Source organism: Sinohyriopsis cumingii, chromosome 1, assembly GCF_028554795.1.
Source record: "Sinohyriopsis cumingii isolate HCF-2022 chromosome 1, ASM2855479v2, whole genome shotgun sequence".
NCBI classification, from domain to species: domain Eukaryota; kingdom Metazoa; phylum Mollusca; class Bivalvia; order Unionida; family Unionidae; genus Sinohyriopsis; species Sinohyriopsis cumingii.
Window position 1 is genome coordinate 77112830 of NC_142961.1, and position 22942 is coordinate 77135771.

At 34.8% G+C, this 22942-nt stretch overlaps 1 protein-coding gene across 1 annotated transcript in view; it reads right to left on the reverse strand.

Moving 5' to 3' along the window:
* Positions 1 to 22942, reverse strand: part of LOC149807164 (sister chromatid cohesion protein DCC1-like) — a 79439-nt gene that overhangs the window by 7717 nt on the left and 48780 nt on the right. The window contains exons 9-11 of the mRNA XM_089962947.1: positions 20337 to 20414; positions 13933 to 14018; positions 1857 to 1919 (exon numbers count right to left, since the gene is read on the reverse strand). Coding sequence (XP_089819073.1) covers positions 1857 to 1919; positions 13933 to 14018; positions 20337 to 20414 — 227 coding nt within the window. The remainder of the gene's footprint in view (positions 1 to 1856; positions 1920 to 13932; positions 14019 to 20336; positions 20415 to 22942) is intronic.

Genomic DNA, 22942 nt, shown 5'->3' on the forward strand with positions numbered 1-22942 from the left:
AGGTACACACTAAATAGCATATCACACGGTGAAAGAATAAATGCCAAAATAAAGTTTTTTTACATCTTGGAATTCTGTATTTGTATTTATTTAATTTATGTTGTTGTTGTTGCTGTAGGGTTTAATGCCATTTTTCAGCACAAGATAGGCTATACATGGCAGCCAGTATAACTGGTGGAGGAAGAACTCTGGAAACCCACGGGAAGAACCACTGACCCATGAGAAGCTACTGGCAGGCTTTCTCATGTACCCAAGTTAGCTGAGCCTGAGACTCAAACCCATACAGACAAAGGTGAGCTGGTAGTGATCCAGGATGGTGAGAGCGCTTTAGACCACTCAGCCACTGCTGTATATCACAAGAAAATTTAGCACTTAAAAAAATAAGATTCCAGCTTGCATATTTTGCAATTAACTTAAGTGCTGATTCATACCCAGTTGTTGGATAAAATTTTTATTAAGCTTTGACCAGTTTTGACCAGTGTTATGGAAATTTCATGTACAATAAGACAAATCTATTTTAATGCAAATAATATTCTGGCACATTTGAATAAAGTGATGACAAATTTTAGCTGTTATATATAAGCAAGACACCTAGAATCCAGACACAGTGTTCATTCCAAAAATGGAAATGTGAGGCTCCAAACAGTTCCAAAATGGAGTTGTATAGAAATGAATGAGCTCGTAAACACATTTGTTCTTGTTTTTGGCTTTTCTACTGTTGGCCTTCCATACCAGGAATTAAATTTTCATGCTTGATTAACTTCTAGAATTTTACTTTGGACACTTAAGTCTACAATGTTCCTCCCTGTGAACTGCTTGGACACTTAAGTCTACAATGTTCATCTCTGTGCACTGCTTGGACACTTAAGTCTACAATGTTCATCCCTGTGCACTGTTTGGACACTTAAGTCTACAATTTTCCTCCCTGTGAACTGCTTGGACACTTAAGTCTATAATGATACCCTTGTGACCTGCTTGGGCATTTAAGTCTACAATGATCCCCCTTGTGAACTGCTTGGACACTTAAGTCTACAATGATCCCCCTTGTGAACTGCTTGGACACTTAAGTCTACAATGATCCCCCTTGTGAACTGCTTGGATATTTAAGTCTACAATGATCCCCCTTGTGAACTGCTTGGATATTTAAGTCTACAATGATCCCCCTTGTGAACTGCTTTGACACTTAAGTCTACAATGATCCCCTTTGTGAACTGCTTGGACACTTAAGTCTACAATGATTCCCCTTGTGAACTGCTTGGACACTTAAGTCTAAAATGATCCCCTTTGTGAACTGCTTGGATATAAATGTAGCAGGGTTTTCCTAAAGATTTGATCTTTTGATGATTGCTGACCATGTGCTTTTGATTTGTGACCAAGCTAATAAAAATAAAAATCATGAAAACATTTGTTGGTCAGTGAAACTGACCATTGTATGCTTCTCTGACAAAGACAATACTTGATTCAATAGGCCAACATGGGGTGCATTAAATTTAGTCAGTCTAAAATCAGTTGTAAGGACCTTTTATCCTTATTTTCTGGGATATTTTGTATGCACCCTATGGCCACTATAGTGATAGCCTTCTTGCACTAAAGATGAAAAAATAGATGTCTATGGTTCAACCTAAATAAACTTTACCAGCATGTCTGGGTAAAAACTTCAGCTTTAGAGTAAAAGTCTGGCAAAGTTTTAGTTGAATACAGCAAATGATCCAAAAGATACATGGTTTTCCAAACCTTAAACACAGCACCTTAAAATTAGACGCCATCAATGTAATCAGAAGAATTATACCAATGTGTTGCCAATTACAGGTAGGACCAAAATGGGATGGAAGTAAGAAGTGGTTTTTTTTTCTCACCTGATAAAGGGTGTGATATCCTCCAGACTCCATTTCTCTCTAGTCCTAAATAGGAAATTGAACCTAGAAATGGAAAACAAGAGCATTTTACACTGAACATATCCGTGTTGATCAATATAAGGTTAATCCCTTAAATGTGTGACAGTCATTTATTACCTCATTAAAAGGGGCAGCATAACTGGTAGCAAATCTATATTTATAAAATAAAAGATTCTCTTGTCAATATGTTACATAATAATGAAGCAGCAATATTCTATCTCTAGTGAAATTTCTATTAAAGTTCAGTGAAAAGTAGGATGTTATGTAATGTAAAACTGTAATAATGTTAAGTACCACCCTACTTTTAAACAGAAAGCCAATCCTGATGATGCAATGTCAAGTAACAAGTTCAAAAGAAAGCCAAACGTGATGTTCCATTGTAAAGTACCACCCTACTTTTAAACAAAAAGCCAAACCTGATGATGCAATGTCAAGTAACAAGTTCAACAGAAAGCCAAACCTGACGTTCCATTGTAAAGTACCACCATACTGATCAACAGAAAGCCAAACCTGATGTTGAAATGTTAAGTACCATCACGTGGTTCAAAAGAAAGCCAAACCTGATGTTCCAATAATAAGTACCATCATATGGTTCAAAAGAAAGCCGGGGGCCCCGAGTGGCTGAGTGGTCTAAAGCGCTCTTCGTTATGGATCACTGCCATCTCACCTCTGTCTGCGGCGGTTCGAGTCTAGGATTCAGCCAATGTGGGTATGTGAGAAAGCTTGCCAGTAGCTTCTCGTGGGTCGGTGGTTCTTTCCGGGGGTTTTCCCGGGTTCTTCCTCCACCACTGATACTGGCCACCATGTATAGCCTATCGTGTGCTGAAAAATGGCGTTAAACTCCACAACAACAACAACAACAACAAAAGAAAGCCAAACCTGATGTTGAAATGTTAAGTACCATCATGTGGTTCAAAAGAAAGCCAAACCTGATGTCCCATTGTAAAGTACCATTATGTGGTTCAAAAGAAAGCCAAACCTGATGTTCCATTGTAAAGTACCATTATGTGGTTCAAAAGAAAGTCAAACCTGATGTTCCAATGTTAAGTACCATCATGTGGTTCAAAAGAAAGCCAAACCTGATGTTCCAATGTTAAGTATCATCATTTGGTTCAAAAGAAAGCCAAACCTTATGTTCCAATAATAAGTACCAATGTGTGGTTAAAAAAAAGCCAAATCTAATGTTCCAGTGTTAAGTACACCACTCCCTTGATAACTCGCACCCTGATAACTCGCGAACCCGCTTATAACGCGGTGTCAGCCGTGGATCCCATTTTTTAAACCTGAAAATACCCAAAAAATTTATCCCTATTTGTTGAACTTGAAGAAAATCGCGATCAAAATTGGTAATGAAAGCTTTGATATACCACTCATTTTATCGTTGAAAACGGTAGATAGGACCTGTAAATTTTAGTCAACACTATGAAATATCAAATTTAAAAATAGCTCATACAATTTTTTACATTTTCTTTCCAAACGACATTCCTAGTAAACCGCAATTAATGATATGTAAGGAAATTTCGATCAATCAAAATGTCACGCCACGTGGAGGCAGTACTTTAATAAATAAATACAAATTAAATAATTTTTTTATCAATTGAAATTTGTGTTCTAGATCCATCTTTTAGTTCCTTTTAAGTGTAATCATCATAAATGCAATGTGTCCTCTTGTAATTAAACGTAAAATATGTCAATCTACTGTAACAGCTATGTCCGTGAGCGTTTCTCTGAGAACCTAATTAAGTGCCGACTGTGTTTTGATAACTGACTTGCGGAAGTATCTGTTGTATTATTGCACTGAATTTAAAGCTGGCCTCCTTTGTATTATCACGTTAATGATGTCTTTTGAATAGAAAAAAGGAGGTGGAATAAAAGAAAAGTTAAATGGCACAAAAATCGGACTAACTTAAAATCTAGCAGCCTCGGTCGTATGTTGGGTGAACTCACTTCATTTGATCAATTGAACACTGTAATAAACGTTTTTGTGTATGTAACAGAAACTACCTTAAATTCATCGACTCTTTCATAACTGATAAAAAATAACAAGGCAGCCAAGCAAAAAATGAATACTTCGTAAAATATAGAGCTTGGTTTCACAGATACGGACCATTGTGGGCAAGCAAGTTTCAGAGAATTCTTGAACTGGTATTTAGAGATATCCTCAGGGATGATAAGCAATTTCATTATTACTTCCACTGAAATCACGACATTAACACTGTACTAATTGAACAATAAAAAATTGAGTTTCTACGTAGACGTGTCACAAAATAAATGTCGCATGTTTTTGAGAAGAAAACAAAAGGAATCTTGTTTGGTGGTATATCATCAGCTAGTCTGGTTCCCAAATTATGGACTACCGATTTGGCAAGATATTATTACACACCATTACGGGAACCAGACTCATCAAGAAAACAAAAAGCAGTGACGTAATACACAGATTTTTCGCGTACATGTAATGGTTCAAACTAGTTGGAACGATCTTTCATATAATGGATATTTTGAAGAATTTTTTATTTATTTAAACAGAATAATGAACAACTTCATCAGAAAAAGCGCATTTTTAAGAATTATTATCGACGTGATTGTAAAATGATGATTCAGTCATTAAACAGCCCAGTTCCCTAATGCGACCCACCCCCACGGTTTTCTCGATGTCAAAGCGACTTTTTTTCAATTTTTGGAGGTCCCTCGGTAACTCGCACCTCGCTTATAGTGCGGTCTATGTTTATGGACCCCATTGTGCGTGAGTTATCAAGGGAGAGGTGTACCATCATGTGGTTCAACAGAAACCAAACCTGATGTTCCAATGTTGTGTACCACCATACTGGTTAATAAAAAGCCAGATATGATGTTCCAATGTTAAGTACCACTATATCTGGTCAACAGAAAGCCAAATATGAAGTAGTAGGATGCAAGGGGGTTATGGGTACAGTTATGTATACTTCCATCCATCCAAGCTTGTTTTTGCCATTTTAACCCTTCTAAGATGAATTTTAATGACCTTCTTATAGTAATCAAAATTGTTTTGAAAATATAGAATAAGATTATTATAATGATACCTCCTACAACAACATTCTTTTTTACTTCATCTAAAATTAATTCTGTTGGCTTGCTTCATACAAAATATAGCTATAAAATAAACTTACACCCTACTACTAAACAAACTGAAAACTTATTTACAAATGTGTTTTATAATGCCCTAATGCAAGTGTGCTTATACCATCAGTACAGTATCGTTTATCATCAAAATTAGTTAATCCTTGTTTGGTTATTTTATCCATTTTGATTTCATGGCAACATGATCTTATTGTGGTCAATTCTGCAATGTGATTTCATTCTTCATTAAATAATACCTGTCAAAAGTTATCATGAATAAAATTCTTCTTTACCACAACTTTTTCAACACCTTTTGCCTGCATCATTTTCTTAGGATTTGAACATAATACTGAATACATCTTGCTTTGAAGTCCAACAAATTCGATAACTGGCTCAAAACAAAATTTGTCTTTGATCTTAACGATTACTTTTTTTATTTGTTGAGTCCTGAAATCCTGCCTTTGGTGAAAGATCATCAAATAGATCCAATATTTCTCTATTATTTTATATATTTTGATACACATAATCATATGCGAATGAATCAGTGTCTGTGAACAACAATTTTGCACTTGGCCATTTTTTCTTCACAAAACCATACTGAAGATCATACATAAGCCACTTTGAGATTTCTAACACAGATGCACCAACAGATTGGCTTATTAAGTACTAAATTCTTTTTATGCTTCTTAATCATAACGAGATTTTCATTGATGTGTATTAATAACGCAAACTTTTCTGATGTGACTAACTTGCTGCATCGTTTTGGATTATTAACGACTTCACTATCAACCCCAATACGAATATTCTCCACTGTCTTTCTGTATATAGAATTATTCATCAACATGAAAAAATCTTTTTCAAAATCTGTTTTTGCTACAGTTCGCACGTTAGTGTTAAATTTGATATAACCTGCCATCATCCATGACTGTTTCAATTTTAAAACTGTTGAATTTTTTGGAGAATAGGTCCATTATCGAGTGACTGTTTAAGCAAATTATAATGACAAATATAATTATGTTTACTCAACAAATTCAAGACTAATTTAGCTACTGAATACGTTTTTCCTTGCCGATGTGATAACTGTTCTTTTGACAATAAAGAATCTGGTACTATCATTTTTTCTGCCATGAAAGGATAGTCATTACGATAATCATCCAATGATTCAGGATCTAGTTCAACAGAATAAGTAAAATCTTAATCAGAAAGATCCACGGTTATATTTTTCGCTTCTATGAAAAAATTGTCTGTAGTTTCCCATCCAATACAGCTATATAGCATTCATTCTGACATTGCCCACCCAAACAGGTTATTTTCTATCGAAGTATAAAATATATTGGTTGGTTCAGTAGGATCATAAACAGATAAATACTTGTTATTAGCATGTGCATGTTTTTTTTATCACAATGCTGATTCTGCCACAAATTCCTCTTTCAATAAAATGGTACATATCAGGATCTGTTATTAATCCTAATTCCGCTTTGGTAAGTTTGAGTAATGCATCCCATGATAACCCTGGTGATGAGAAATACCAACAAGGATCTAATTTATATTTGTCGATACTTGTTCGACGAAAACTCTGAAATATATCATTGAGTAATACAACATCTTGCATTAAATATAAATCCAAATAATCACCAAGAGTCTTACTACCGAATTCTTACCAGACTCAATGTGTCTGATCATATTCATCATCAGTTATATTTTCCACTGTTAGTGATGAATAAAATTTATCAAGATCTGGCAGTAACGTTTCATTAAGTCATTCAAAGTTATCTAAATACTCATATGGGAAGATGCCTTTCTGCTTCATTAATTCTGCTCGTTCACCAAAATGTCCCACCAATGATGGAAAGTCCTTGCAATTTTTCACTAGCAAGTTCAATGAAAAGTTCATGAATTGCAGACTATCAATAAAACAAAGTGGCCCAACTGTTAGCGACATCAATTTTTCAGAGTTGATTGGGATACCCTCTATTTTGTGACTATCACACAATTTAATAATATCAGGATGACCTAACACTGATAAGATGAAATGGCCATTACAGCTTCTAAAATTATGTACAACACAAGGAACGAACTTCGATGCATGAAATTTTATGTTACAACAATTATGTACGGCTCCTCTAAATTCTCTAGTAATATGACAGTGATCATGAACTTTTCTATTATCATCAGAATTTGCATTTGTTAATAGAGTTATAAATGGCTTTTCACAAATGTGATAGCATACAGCTGTTTCAAACTCCTGCTGCTGCCCTGGAGTTAATTGATTCATAAGAACTGATTTGAAAGGCGTTTAAATATTTTTGCTGCTTCACTGAAAAGGTTTTTTTATTAACCAAACAGCTGGTTCTTTTTCATTTTTATTTTTTCGGACGTAGATTTTAATAGGCTCAGTCAGCGCAGGATTAATCATACAAGTAATTTTATAAGCAACAGAGACTGGAATCTGTTTATGTATGTGCGTGGTTATTCGTAATCCAGTAAAATTAGTTTCTTCAGGAATTAACTCTTGAATGGACTAAAACTCATACATGATCGTGAATGGTATCATGAACTTCTTATAGTTGGTGAATTTCAGTATTTTGTCTTCTTTTTTGGCATTGTTGTGCGTTGTTGATAAATACAATAATTATTATGCCTCAGGAGAAATTCTTTATTGGTAAAACCCCATGAACAACAATAACAAAAATACTTTTTTCTTTGTGTTTGTTAAACTGTTTATCTGCTAACCCATTAAAAAAATTTATCAATGCATAATGTTCTTTTTTTACAGTAACAGATTAATCATCTTACTACACCGCTCCCTCGATAACTCGTGCCTGAATAACTCGTGATCCTGCTTATAACGCGGTGTCCATCTTGGCTCTCGATTTTTTCCAGAGAAAATGTATTTAAAATATCTTTAAAATATGTTGAACATGAAAAAATTATGATAAGAACTGATAAATTAAACCTTGATACATTGCTCGTTTTATCATCGAAAATGGTGATTAATGCCCGTAAAAATATCATCCATATTTTGAAATTTTCAAGTTCTAAATAAGAATTAATTTCAGAGATCTCGAAAACGCTTAATTACGCGTATCTGGATGCCAATTTTTGATCTGGGACGCAGGAAATCACTGAGGCGGGAGTCCTCCGTATGTATGTAATAGGTGCGCGGGAAAATTCAAAGATTTGCCGGTCCTGTTTCAGCCACCTGCTTTGTGGGAAAATGTGTTGATCAGTTAACTGTGCTGATATTTACAATGACAGAATTCAGTGACTGAAAGACTCTTTGATGTACATACATGTTGCCATTTTGTAAGAGTACATTAAAAAAAAGAACATTAAAAAAAAAAGAACATGATGCAATAGCTAGGTGGCTAGTTCAAAGGCTTTGCCTGGCGGCTGGGTGAGAAAATGTACTGATATTTAGTGATTGAATTCAGAGGCAGAAAGACCCAGTTTTAAAATCCTAGCGAGACCTCTATTTAAAGATATCATATATTGTGTAAGTTTTTATGATAAATAGTTGTCAGTATACTGTAAATAAACAGTCTGGTGAAATAGCAATCAATGAAAACTTCTGGTAAATGCTAACAGGTGGCAACAGAGAATGAAATAAACACCAATTAAATGTCTTCCTGTGTGAAAGTCACATTCTAATCCTTTAATTCCATTTCAGTGTAAACATTATAATCACAACATATTCTGTTCATTGAAAACATGAAAAGAGTCAATCGACCGTCACATCGAAACCTGTGAGTACTTCTGTGAGAACCTAATTACATGCCGGCTTTGTTTTGATCAACAACTTGGGGAAGTGTTTGTTGCATTAAAAAAAAAATCGATTACAAGAGACCTGGGGTGCTGGATTAAGGGTCTTGGAGCTGCCTTTGACATAAAGCAAAACAGTAACAGAGACAGCGACGATGATAGTGACTTTGAAGGTTTCAGTGAAACTGATGTCATTAATGTCGAGGCTGTTTGGGAGAAATTCGTACAGACTCATGGTCCTGAGATGGGCGTTTCTATTGATGATATGGAGGAGTGGATTTGTGCTGACAATGATTGCCCCACAGCCAAATACATGTCAGATGAAACAATAATTAATTCAATAACGAACAAATTGCAGCAGAAGACGATTCTAACTGGAGTAACACAAGTGTTGAAAGTGATGCAGACGCAGATGTTGCACCCCCCCACCCCTCTGTACAGGAAGCAATCAAATATTTTGATATTGCCATTAGGTGGCTGGAGACCCAAAATGTTGACTACGTAAAGCTCATGCAGTTGAGAAATCTGAGGGAGTAACACAAAAAAAAAATTAACAGATTTTTTCAAAAAGTGAATTGATATTTGTCAAGCGCGGCACAAAGGGCAAGTATTAACTTGTTCTAATTTACGCTGTTTTAAATTTGTAGACCAATTAAATATGTTAGTACTGATTAACCCGTGTTTTTTTGTTTTCCATTTTACTTCTATCGCATTCAAATATTTCTACCTATCGTTCGATCGACACTGTTTCTCGAAAAGAGTTGATCTTTCGTACATAAAAAAACGTCTAATTTGGATCAAACAATAAAACTAGAATGTATCCAATTCAACATAAAAATTATTGACGTAGTACACAATATGTGAAGTGGTACACATGTTAAGCGAACGGAAACCACGTGGAATAATGTTTTCGATGATCGCCTCAATATACTGTAATTTATCCTGAAATTAATGTTGCCCTATGAGGAAATAATAAAGTACACCATTATTAAGAGATATTTATTCACAGTTAATCTCAGCATGATTATAAAGTGAGTATTCAACAGTATAATCTGCCTACCCCCCCCCTTATTTTTCCTTTATGTCGTCAATCACTTTATTGGTTTTGGGCTTATTTTATAGGTCCCTCAATAACTCACGCCTCACTTATAGTGCGGTCGATGTTTCTGGACCCCAATGTGCGCGAGTTATCGAGTGGTGTATTAGCTTTCTTTGAGATTCATCTTGGATAGATTCTATTATCATCATCAACACCAAATACATTAATTCCACCTGGTAACAGATTTTTATCATCTGAAATGACATTTATGCAACATTGTGTGTTCTTATTTTTTTTCTGCGAGCTCAACAAAATTACTGATACATAAAGGGTTGTATTTATGGAATTGAATCAATATTTTTTAAAATCTCAATTAAAACCCATCCAGAACCAAATGATTTGTATTCATCAGCAAGATAATCATATTCTTAAAGTTAACAAAACAATGAGGTTTTAGTGATAAGTAAGGCTCAAAGAATTTTTCAACAGCCACAGCGTGTCTAAATAATACCTGAAACTCTACAATTATTTTATAGCTTGGACTGTTATATAAAATTGATCTGTTTCAAATTGCTTTTTGTATTTTGAGGGACCCACTGAAAAGTTTTATTAAATCCTTTAAACGATGAATTAATCAATGTCAATTGCAATTGTTCTTGTCTGAGTGAATCAACATTTTTTTGTAAACGATCAAGCTCAACATTTGATTTTGGATAATTTTTTTCCAGACAATTGTTGATACTCGCTCATTAAATTTTTAACAAATTCGTCTCTGGTAAATTTAGTTCTTGCAGTTGTTGGTCTTAGTCTAGGAGGACTTTACATTTCTTTAAGTACTTGCGTGAAATAAGTTTTTTGTTTTTCTAACACCGCTTTTTCAACATCATTTTTGAGACATTCTAAGTCAGCATTTGACTTTGTATACCTTACAGTTTTTCCTGTAACGGTCTGATATTCATTCATTATTTTTGTTACAGTAATAAGATCAGTGTATTTCATCTTCATAACCATTATACTGTTTATATATATCAATTAATAATAAAATATGATTTAAACAAAATTTAAAATTGAATTAAAAATATGTTTTCGAAGGCATTTTTGATAACAGAGAATTATTTGATCTTTCCAATGTTCCACGCGATAATCCTTTTCATGATTCTACCAACCTGAAGGTGATTGGAAAGTTCAAGGATGAGTTTGGCTTTGGAACTGTTTCTGAATTTGTTAGTCTGCATAGTAAAATATATGCCATATTGACAATGATGGAAATGATAAAACAAAAAAAGTGGAATGGTTAAATAACAATTATGTCAAAAACAAAATATGATTTGCGTATTATAAACAAGCGCTATATAGGAAATCAGGTGAAAAATTTGATTCAATAACACGAGGTTTTAGATCCCATAAGCACATCATTGTAACAGATCAAATTACCAAAAACGGCCTAAATAATTATGATGATAAGCATTATGGCGTTATTGGTATAAATACTCCTGCGCTGGGTCATTATTCAATAAGATGAAAAAAATTTATTTTCCACGTATTGCTCATTTATGTTTATAAAACAATATAGCTGTTGTCTCTTTTTGTCAGGAAGGTTTCTTAATGCATGTTCAAATATGTCAGTAAAAGGATCAGACATCGAATCTTCCAATCTTAAATCATCTGCTCAGAAAACAATCCAAAATGATTCATCAAATGTCTGAAAATAATTAAAACCACCAGATGATTTATTAATTGCCTCTACGGGAATTGCCAAGCCTAGAAGCCATCATTCTGATTGATTCAAATTCTATAATCTGTTTCTTCGTCATATTTAGACATATCATCTTAATATTTCTATCAGGAAAGTCACATGTCCAGGATTTTGGTAGTGCCATCTTATTTTCCATTATTTCTACTATCCATGATTGTAAATACCGTTATACCATTTTATTGTTAAATTTACCCTTTAATTTTTTATTTAAACTGTTTTGTATATTATATTTGCTGGTGAAATAAAAACCCATTGAGGTGTCTTGGTACCATAAAATTCTTGATTTTTTTCTTAGGAGCAGGCGTTATCTGATGAAAAAAGGTTTCTGGATTGGGGTGGCCCAGAATCAACAAAATCCCCGAGTATACGGGGGAATGTACTGTACAAGGTCATGCTTCCTATCACTTTTTTCATGGATTTTTCCTGATTTTTAGTCTGAGCAGAAGCAGTTATTTTAATTAAAAAAAGGTTTCTAGACACGGGTGGGCCAGAATCAGCTTGTTATCATACTACTTATGTTCCAATGTTAAGTACCACCATGCTAGTCAACAGAAAGCTAAAACTGATGTTTTAGTATTTAATACCACCATGCTAGCCAATAGTTGTTTTGAGTTTAATGCCTTTTTTTCAGCACAAGAGAGACTATATAGACTATACAGGACAACCAGTATATATGGAGGAGGAAGAACCAGAAAAATGCTGGGAAGTACCACCGAGCCCCAGGAAGTTACTGGTAAACTTTCTCGCATACCCACGCTGGCCAAGCCTGGGGAATCAAACCCATGTGTACAGAGGTTAGATATCAGTGATCTGTAAAGGAAAGCACCTTAAACTATTTGGCCACCCAGGGCCCATACTGGTCAATAGGAACTCAAAACGGATATTCCAATGTTAATTATCAATATGCTAGTCAACAGAAGACCCAATTCAAGCAACTCTGCCCACAAAGATGATGGGACATCGCCCTGTATCCATGACTTTAAAGATCCAATATAAACAATTCTGCCTGTAAATAGATCACATACCAAAAGATCTGCTTGTAAAGACATCCAACACAGACAAATCTGCTTGTAATGACATCCAACACAAACAAAACTGCTTGTAAAGACAAAAGGATACTGCCCTGTGTCCACAATGATAAAGAATCAATAGAAACAGATTTGCTTGTAGAAACAATAGGACACTGCCTTTTGTCCACAATAGTGTAGATCCAATAGAAACATATATGATTGTAGAAACAATGGGACACTGCCCTGTGTCCACAATGATAAAGATCCAATAGAAACAGATCTGCCTGTAAAGACAATGGGACACTGCCCTGTGTCCACAATGATAAAGATCCAACTGAAACAGATCTGCCTGAAGAGACAATGGGACACTGCCCTGTGTCTACAATGATAAAGATCCAGTTGAAACAGATCTGCCTGTAGAGACAACAGGACACTGCCCTGTATCCACAATGATAAAGATCCAATAGAAACAGGTCAGCTAAATATAGAAAATATATGCATTCACAAATATACATCAGAAACTCTTAATTTAAAAGTTTCTTAAAATGATATCTCCATACTTTCTATGTTTTTCTTATATATTTTATCTTTCTTCCATGTTTTACTGAGGATGTTGGGGACTTTCAATTTTAATATATAAAACACATTTATTGGTCACATTTTTATACATAATAGTAAATATACATATAAAAACAGAATATCACAAATAAGCAAATGAAAAAGTACTCTCCATGAAAAAAATGCTGTCTAAAAACCGAATTTTTAAAAATATTTGCTACTTTTTTTTCTAATATTCCATTTCAAAATGTTCCTACTGTTCATGAAGCACATCAAAAAATATCTTGCATACATGTTTAAAAAACATAAAGTTCATGAAATATGTTCAGTTCTACTTGCTTGCAGTAAGTGGCATATTAAATTGCTTTTAAATTAACAAGTTTTAAATGTTTAATCTCTAATGAAGATATTTTTAAGAATATTCATTTTACATATAAAAGTGTACCATCATTGCAAAGACTGGTGTTATGCCACAGAGTGACATTATGTATATACTCACTTACAAGTCCAACTGCAAACTGCACTGACCCAGATCTGCAGCGCATAATGTGCTGACAGATCTGGATCTGTGCAGTTTGTTAGGTGTGATCAGTAAAACAAACAAAATAGACTCTGATATGCAGGTGCATTATGCTAGGACAGATCAGGATCTTTGCTGTTTGAAGCTTAACTCAAATTATAAGTAAGAATATATGGTAATTGCACAGATTGGTGTTATGCCATTGTGACTAATGACTAGTGTTATGCCAAAGTGTGACACAAGATATTTTTATGACATGACATTTTGACACCAATAAAAGAAAGTAAGACAGTTACCTCTCTTCCACTTCTTCAGGTAAATCAGCTACACTGAAGTACATAATGGTTTCTGGGGTGGAATTCTGGTCAACAAGGGCCATACCCTGACAGATGAAGAAACAGGAACAAGAAAAGAAATATCAGTAAATTCAGCAGTGTCATTCCATAAGGAACACAAAAGGCTGGACCATGTCGTGTAATCTGACTCAGTCAAATGTAATTGAGAAACTGACCAACATAAAACTTTAACATTTTGGTGTGAACATATCGATGTATCATTTGGTGAAAGCTTAACTGTGTAGTAATATCATTCATATTTGACAATGTGTTTTTACTTTCAACCAACATACACAAACAATATATAGAAACTTAGCCTGAAACTTTCATCCTTCTACATATCTTGGACAATTTGTTAACATCCCTCACAATTCCATTGACCTATGTTAACAGTCAGTTGAAATTAAATCAGTCTGCCGATGAAGTCTTTAGCGAGAACGAAGGTTTCAGATTAGCTTTCTATATATTGTTTGTGTATGATGGTTGAAAAGTTAAAAACATTGTCAAATATGTGGATGTCAATGGATAAGCACATCAACACTAATGAGATTGCAATTTCCAGCTTTAGGCAGGTTAAAGACATACTCACTCCCGATGAACAATTCTTTACAACAATGTCTTTATTATCAAAGATTTGTGACATCACTATTCGTGTATACTCAAAAAAGTATTCACCAAGTATCACTGCTAAGAATCGACTCTGTAACTCTAAAATTCAGATGTCCATGATAGTGCTTATGCACTGGTTTTAACGTTTTATTTTTAAAGTTACTAAAAAATATATTCCAATAATTCATAGTTGCTTATATAGACTTATCTCCATCACAAACTGTTACAATACCAGTAAGATTTCAAACTGGTACCCCACTGATATCATAGTCATGTGATTTAGGGGTACAAATCTGGAGCCAGTATGCAATGTGGACCAATTTTCCAATTCCATGATGAGGAAGAAAACTATACAAGTAACTGTAAGATATTAGAGTACCACTAAGAGACTCCACATTCAGGGAATAGGTTTTTGGACTTGATAAATATTTCTTCACTGCCTGCTAGGAGTCAAATGAGTATTCAGTATATTGATGTATCAATACTTTTTCCTTATTGATACCCATATTGACACAAGAGGTGAAGAACTGATACGAAACAGTAAAGAACTGATGCAAAACAATACTTACCCTATACAAATTACTTAAATTTTCAGCAGCTATTAATAAATCTTAGTTGTTTGCCTTTTATTCTTTAAATTGAGAATGAATCTGAGACAGCCAAATCAAACTCATACAATCATTCTGTCCACACACAAAAAATGAAAACCGTCAATATCTACATGCCTTCTATAAATTAACACAAGGTGACAAGGTTCAAAATTAGCCCCCACCCTTCTAAATTCCATGCAAATTATTGTATCCAGCCATTTAAAATATATATCAACTTAAAGAAGACATTCTAGATTTTTTCTCCATATACTCTACTGATTACTTAATTACCACTTTTATCTGCCACTTCACATATTGTCCATTTGGATTGAATTCACATATTGTCCATTTGGATCGAATTCACGTTTTCCATTTGGATCGATTTCAAAGGCTACACTTATGGTGTGTCGTGCAATGACATATCACACATACAAATCTGATGATGGTTATTGTTTGTTAAGTCTAAAGTCCAGGGTAAAACAATAACCACCAATCAGAACTAACTGGCTTCTTCCCTACATGACACATTAGAACTATTGGCATCCAAACTTGTTCCAAGCTGATACAAAGCAATGGAGTCACTTCACACAAAAGTAGCTATTAAATGATCTGTAGTACAGTCCTACATATTTTGTCAAATTGAAATTCCTGAAACATGAGTACATACAATACAGCGGAACAATCTGCATTGACTTTCCGCAGAGTGCACGTCAATGTGTTAGTCACATTATACATTGTACAACAAACCCATTGTTGACACATGCTCTATTCTTGATGACTCTGCCTTCCTCCAAGTTGCTGCAACAGCAACAGGTTTCTGGTTGATGTTCACAGACCAGTATATTGAGAATTGTGTCCTTTTACAAACGGAATGTGACTTTAATATTTTTGTAATTTTGTTCAATATTGGAAAGGGGTTTATTGTTGGCATCATGTGACTACTGGAGCTCTGAAGTCATTGACATGTAGGTTGCAAGATTTGTGTAGTCATTTAACTAGAAATGCAAATGGCGAATACCAGGTCAAATTTCATTACTACTGCAGTTATGTCTTGCCTGTTAGCAGATTGAATAAATAATGATTATAATACTCACAATTTATTAGAAAATAAATAATTTTCCTATTGACTTCATGCAGGTATATAACATTGGATAAGTTTGCTAGGCCTGCTGGTAAGCAGCTAATATAATAACTTCCAAAGTCAGAAAAAGAACAAAAACAAATGTTTCTTTTAGCCATTACAAGGTATTAGGCAAGGCTGGATGTTTATTAATGTTTTTTAAAAATCCAATTCTGACTTCAGCCCATAAAATTTTACTATAGTGACACATTACAGTGTATCAGTGAACACACCCAGGTAGTTTATCAGCAACGCTGTTCTTTTATTGTCTGCTATGCACAGCTGGAGTCTGAATTCTGTCTAAAAAGTTATGAAATCACAAATCTTGTTACTAAAATAAAACTGTAAAAATAAAGCAACAATTAATCATAAAACTATGACCTGTTTGTCAGCAACGTTCTAGCAAACATGAGAGTAAGAGACAGGAATAAAAGTCAAGGACAGGTTTAAAATTACATTACTAGTTTTTTGAACCTTATATCTTGGGACCTAGTTACATCAATGATTTTTTGCCACCCCCAACATAACTGAGATAACTGGGTTTGACTGTAATAATATTATTATCTGTAACCATAAACACGTATGTTATTACTGATCAACGGACATGGATTACCTATACATACTTTAAAATTGACAATGATTGTAACCGGCATGTTAGTTAATAAACATCATTCAGATTATCTGTCATGTTTTCTGACAATTCTCTATCCCTCTTGGTGGAGGTCACTCAAACCCACCATCTACTTTGGTGACTCACCCAATAATTTTTTAATCTAATGGAAGGCCCTGCATAGGCATGTTAGGATGGATAAATCTATTACTAAGGTCTCTATAAATTCAAGAGATGAAGCCACAGACCTGGTGAGATGGTCAAATCTATTATTAAGATCTCTGTAATTGTCAAAAGTTGAAGCTATAGGCCTGGTGAGACAGACAGATCTTTTTATAATCATTCCCTGATTGAGATGGCTGGATGATCATGGCTGGTTTCAGACTGTGATATGGTAGTAAAGGATAGAGCTGTTGGAGGAGCAGATACTGGCTCAGACCATTCACTGGTGATGGCAAAACTAATGACCAGAATCAGCAGCATAAAGAAGACTGGACCACATAAATATCCATGATATGACACCTCCAGGATCACAACTGTTTAAAAACAACAGATCACCATTTCACTCTCCAAATGATTCCAGTTTTTTTTCCTGCTCTCAATGATGGCTCTTTAGAAAAGAAGCGGAAACTAGTTAGAAGTACATTCACATCAACCTGTGAGGAGATGATATGATTCAGAAGATGGGATCTGACTGTCAAAAGACACAAACATGAAGAAGGAAGACAGATGAAAAATCAAGCTCAGACTTGTACTGGCAAAAACCTAAGTACAGAAACAGCATTTTCAGGATCAATACAAAACAAACCATAATGAAGTCAAAAAGTTGACAAGAAAGACAAGCTTGTCACAGATGCAGAGAAAGCTGCAAATATAAATAACATGAGGACCCTCTAAAACATCACTTGGCAACCAACACAAGCATGCCTATATGTGGAAAGAATGAGAATATCCTAAGCAAACCAGCAGAACAGCTTAACAGGTGGAAGGAACATTTCAGCAACTTGCTCAGACACACACCTGTGGAGAACACACCCATCATAGAAGAGGGAAAGGATCTGGAAAGCAACATAGGACCCATTACCAAGGAAGTGGTCATATAGGCAATCAAGAAAATCAAGAGTGGTAAAACCCATGGCTGAGATAACTTTCCAAATGAAGCAAAGTTACATGGTTCTCCTTGATTGACTGTCTACAGCAAATATAGGACAAAGAAGATGTGCCATAAGAGTGGAGGAAGAGCTACATCATCAAGATTCCCAAGAAAGGAGACCTTAATGACTGCCAGAGTGGAAAGGTATTCAACATCTATCCCTACTGAGCAAGATTCTCACAGAGCTATTTTTGGAGAGGACTAGGTCTACAGTAGATTCCAGGCTGATAGAACAAGCAGAATTTATTGCTGGAAGGTTGTGTAAAGACCAGATAGTAATATTCCACATTATCATCAAACAGTCTCTACAATGATGGTCACCCCTGTATGTAACTTTTGTAGACTTCAGGAAAGCATTTGACATGGTGGATAGAAAGACCATTTGGAAAGTCATAGTAAACTGCAGCATCCCAGAGAAGATTTTCAGGATTATCCAGTGGATCTACAAAGACAAAACATATATCTTACACAACAATGACTTACTTCCATCTTTCTCTGTTGACCCTGGTGTCAGGCAAGAATGCTTACTTTAACTATTAATCTTCTCACTAGTGATAGACAGGGTTATGAAGATGGTAATGGACCAACCACAATGAATACAGTGGACCCTGCTTCAAAAAATGAAAGATCTGGACTTTGCAGACAATATTAAAAATCTGGACTTTAAAGATGATATTGGACTGCTTTCACACACACACACCAGCACAAGCAATTAATGCCAGCAAGCCTACATACTGTAACCTGAACTACAGCCTGAAGACCAATGCCAACAAGCCTACATAATAATGTAGCCTAACTATAGCCTGGAGATCAATGTCAACAACCCTACATACTGTAGCCTGAACTACAGCCTGGAGACCAATGCCAACAAGCCTACATACTGTAGCCTGAACTACAGCCTGGAGACCAATGCTAACAAGCATACATACTGTAGCCTGAACTACAGCCTGGAGACCAATGCCAACAAGCCTACATACTGTAGCCTGAACTACAGCCTGGAGACCAATGCCCACAAGCCTACGTACTGTAGCCTGAACTACAGCCTGGAGACCAATGCAAACAAGCATACATACTGTAGCCTGAACTACAGCCTGGAGACCAATGCAAACAAGCCTACACACTGTAGCCTTAACTACAGCCTGGAGACCAATGCCAACAAGCCTACATACTGTAGCCTGAACTACAGCCTAGAGACCAATGCCAACAAAACAAGACAAAATGCCTTGGAGTCAATGCAAACCAGGATGCACATATTCTCTTAGAGGGACAAGCCACTGAGGATGTTAACATACCTTGACAGCATTGTTAAAAAGTCGGATGGATCAGATGATTAAGTCAAGGCCAGGACTGCCAAGACCCTTGTCTATACCACTCTAAGACCAGTACAAAGGAATAATAACATCTACATGAAAACAAAGCTCAACTCCAATGTTACATCAGTGCTGGGGAAGAGACCTGGAGACACAGAAAGAACTTGAAGCATAAGCTGCAGGCCTTCATCAATACTTATTACCACCACACCGAATCCCCAACCAGGCATTATGGTTGACAACAAAACAGAACCTCATATCCAAAACCAATAAAACACTCAAGTCATGACCATCTGCATTTCTGGGAGGGAGGCAAAACAGCCCATGACCATGACAAATGAAGGAAGGAACAAATAGGAGTGATGATGATTATTATTTTTATGATTACATAAGGAACATTTCTGCATGTCATCTAATGTTTTCCACTGTATATGATTTCATCATCTTTAGAAACAAAGTAAAAACTAATAACCATGTTAAAACCAAACTGTTCTATGAAGTACCATAAACATGGGTACATCCATGAACAAAATATCAATAATGTCTAATACAAACAGAATCAAAAGTCAACCTAGTGCTTTAATTATGAGCAAACATTACATCTAGAAATATAAATATTTAGGTAAATCTTATGTGCTATAAATTTGATTCAAATTAGAAGACACCAAAATAATCACAATTTGATAAATTAGTGACCTATTATTTGTAGCTTAACAAGATGGGTCTTTACTGATTTTCATTAGCACTAAAACTTTTACCTCAAGTGCCAAAGGCGATGCCAAGAAAATGTTATAATCCTAAAAATTACTTTTCAGCATATGGAAGTAATAATGCAGGAGTATTATTTAAACAAGTCATTTTATTTACAGCTTATGAAATGAAGTGTCACACAAGCACTGAGAATATTTATAAAAAGCTAACCAACCTGTAAAATTCCACCTTCATCATAAGATGAAGGCAGTTGGACTCTTACCTCAATCTGATAAAGCCCTGTTTTCATTCCTTCTGGGACACATTTCTGCCACACTGACAAAAAGTCCTTCAGATTAAACTGGAATTAACAAAGGAAAATAATACTTATATATATATATATATATATATATATATATATATATATATATATATATATATATATATATATATATATATATATATATATATATATTATAAGTATTGTAACTGTATCTGTTGCATCCTGTAACAGATGAGTATGAGAACACAGTAGTAACATACTTGCTTTGCAACTATATGGTTCCAAGTTTGATCCCAAGTTTCTGTATAAGTGAAGGCTATTCGCTTTGTATTCAACATTAATTGTTTCCACAGATTTTGAAGTTTCTGCAAAGACTATCACCAACTGGAGACAAAAAGACTTTTCTATAATGCCTGGATACTAATGGAGCAGTACATTTTATCCTTAATAGAAGCTGTCCTTTATAAAGTTTAAATACATAAAGTTAATGAAGATAATGACATCTTAAACCAGGGGGCAGTTTTCCCACATTGGTACAGTGTGACCCACTATAACACAGTAATTGGGAGCCATAAAGCCTGACTGTGTTATAGACCAAACTGTATTATAAGCAACCAGTTCAGTTAGGTGAAGAAAATGATGCATGTACCCCAATATATTTGCAGGGGTGGGAGGTGGGGTAGGTAATAAATGTGGGTGCAAAAATTCATGCTTCATTGGACAGTTACCATCTTAATCATTGCATATTAAATAAGAAATACAACTGTAGTGAAAACAGAAGGCATATATAATATTTTACTTTATTCAGAGAACCACACATCAGTACATATACATGTATACTGTTTATATATACCTGTCTAATGTTAGACATGTATATATAAACAGTATACACGTATATCAACCCTGTGTACTCACCCGCGAATCTTATCATGTACAATGAATCCACAATACAAGTATTTCCATCGAAAATATGCTCACACACAGATTTAAAATATTCAATAACTTTGTCACAGGTCATATAGGTCTTGAATCCAGTGGGAAATGAAAGCACCATCATGTAACAAATGATGAAGTACTTTTACTTTTCAGTATGTCTCAAGTCAGTAAAAGTTAGTTTGCATTTTAAGCTGCTGTTGGTAGCGTTCATAAGCATATTAAACTTTTTTCCTGCAAACTTTCACTGCACAGTAAACATGTTCCAGTCACATTGGAAAATTAAACAATCCATCAGATTCCATTACTCTTTTATTTAAGTTTGGTGCTGACTTTCTTTGAAGAAAGGTTCATTGTTTTTATTGAAGATTGTAGTCTGCTTTCATTGATGAAGGATGAATGTGTTATTGAAATTACCTCTAAACGACAGCTTTGGAGAACCAAACAAATATCCGTTTCTTATTGTGGCAGCAACATCAAATAATTGTATTGCATGATTGAGACTGATTTTTTTTCCACTTGCTTAGTACATTTTCATATCAATCGGTGCTTCAAAGGTAATCTGTTTTCTTTGAAATTTCAGCAAACTATTTTATCTGGGTACATTTTTAAAAAAAAGGAATAGGCTGTCATTTGGATTATGATATAACAATGCACTGTTAAGATGGTTTGTCAAGATGGACAAAGAATTTTTTCAAGTAACAATAGATAAATTTCAGTGCATCAACTGTGCAGCTTCCTTTCATGGGACCTCTGAATTTCTGCACTCCAAGCAATGGTTGTATATACAAATATGAAAGCCAACAATGTTGCCAAACAAAAATAAATCGCCAAATGGTATATTTTACTGCCAATAAGAAAAAATATATCACAATTTGTGACATTGGCGAAGCCCTGTGTGATCCCTAAATAAACTTTTTACACATTATTTTTCATCTACGAGAATATTACATAAAAAATTTCAGAAGCCATGCCACAATTGTCTTGCATTAATTATAAGTGATCTTTTCCCCAAAATGATAAAAAACTTTTAATGGTTTTTTTGGTAATTTAAAAAAGATTTTTTTTCGTGTACGAGAAAATACATGTATATGAAATTTTGGGAACCACACCATGACCGTGTTATATCTGAATTCGTGTTATAACGGAGCATGCTTTAGCGGGGTCACACTGTATCTGTACATTATTCACGCAGATAGTTTGGACTTTGAAACAGATTCCTGTAGATTTCAATGATTGTTTCAACTTACAATACAGCTGGATTTAAATAATAGGAATTGATTTCATATACCCTCAGAACCATCATCAATGGAGTTGCTTCTAAACTCTCATAAATTCCATGTGAAGGACCATTCATAAACCTGAGAAGTAATAGCTAAATACATTTCCACTGATATTTGTTTAATTATCTGATAACTGTACTGTGTATGAGGTGACCTACAAACCCAAACAAGATGAAATCTGAGTCTGGAGAGAGCAGGCTACCAAGCTACATCGAACAATTACTATCAACGCTACTTAGTGGTTTTCATACCCAAATGACAGATTGTTTTAAACTGCAAGTATCTTTGTATGAAGAGTAGATATATGACAGTCCAAACACCCCTAAGAAACTAAGACTGTTCCTTGTCTTGAATAAGCCATTAACTGTTTAGAGTATGGCGTTTGCATTA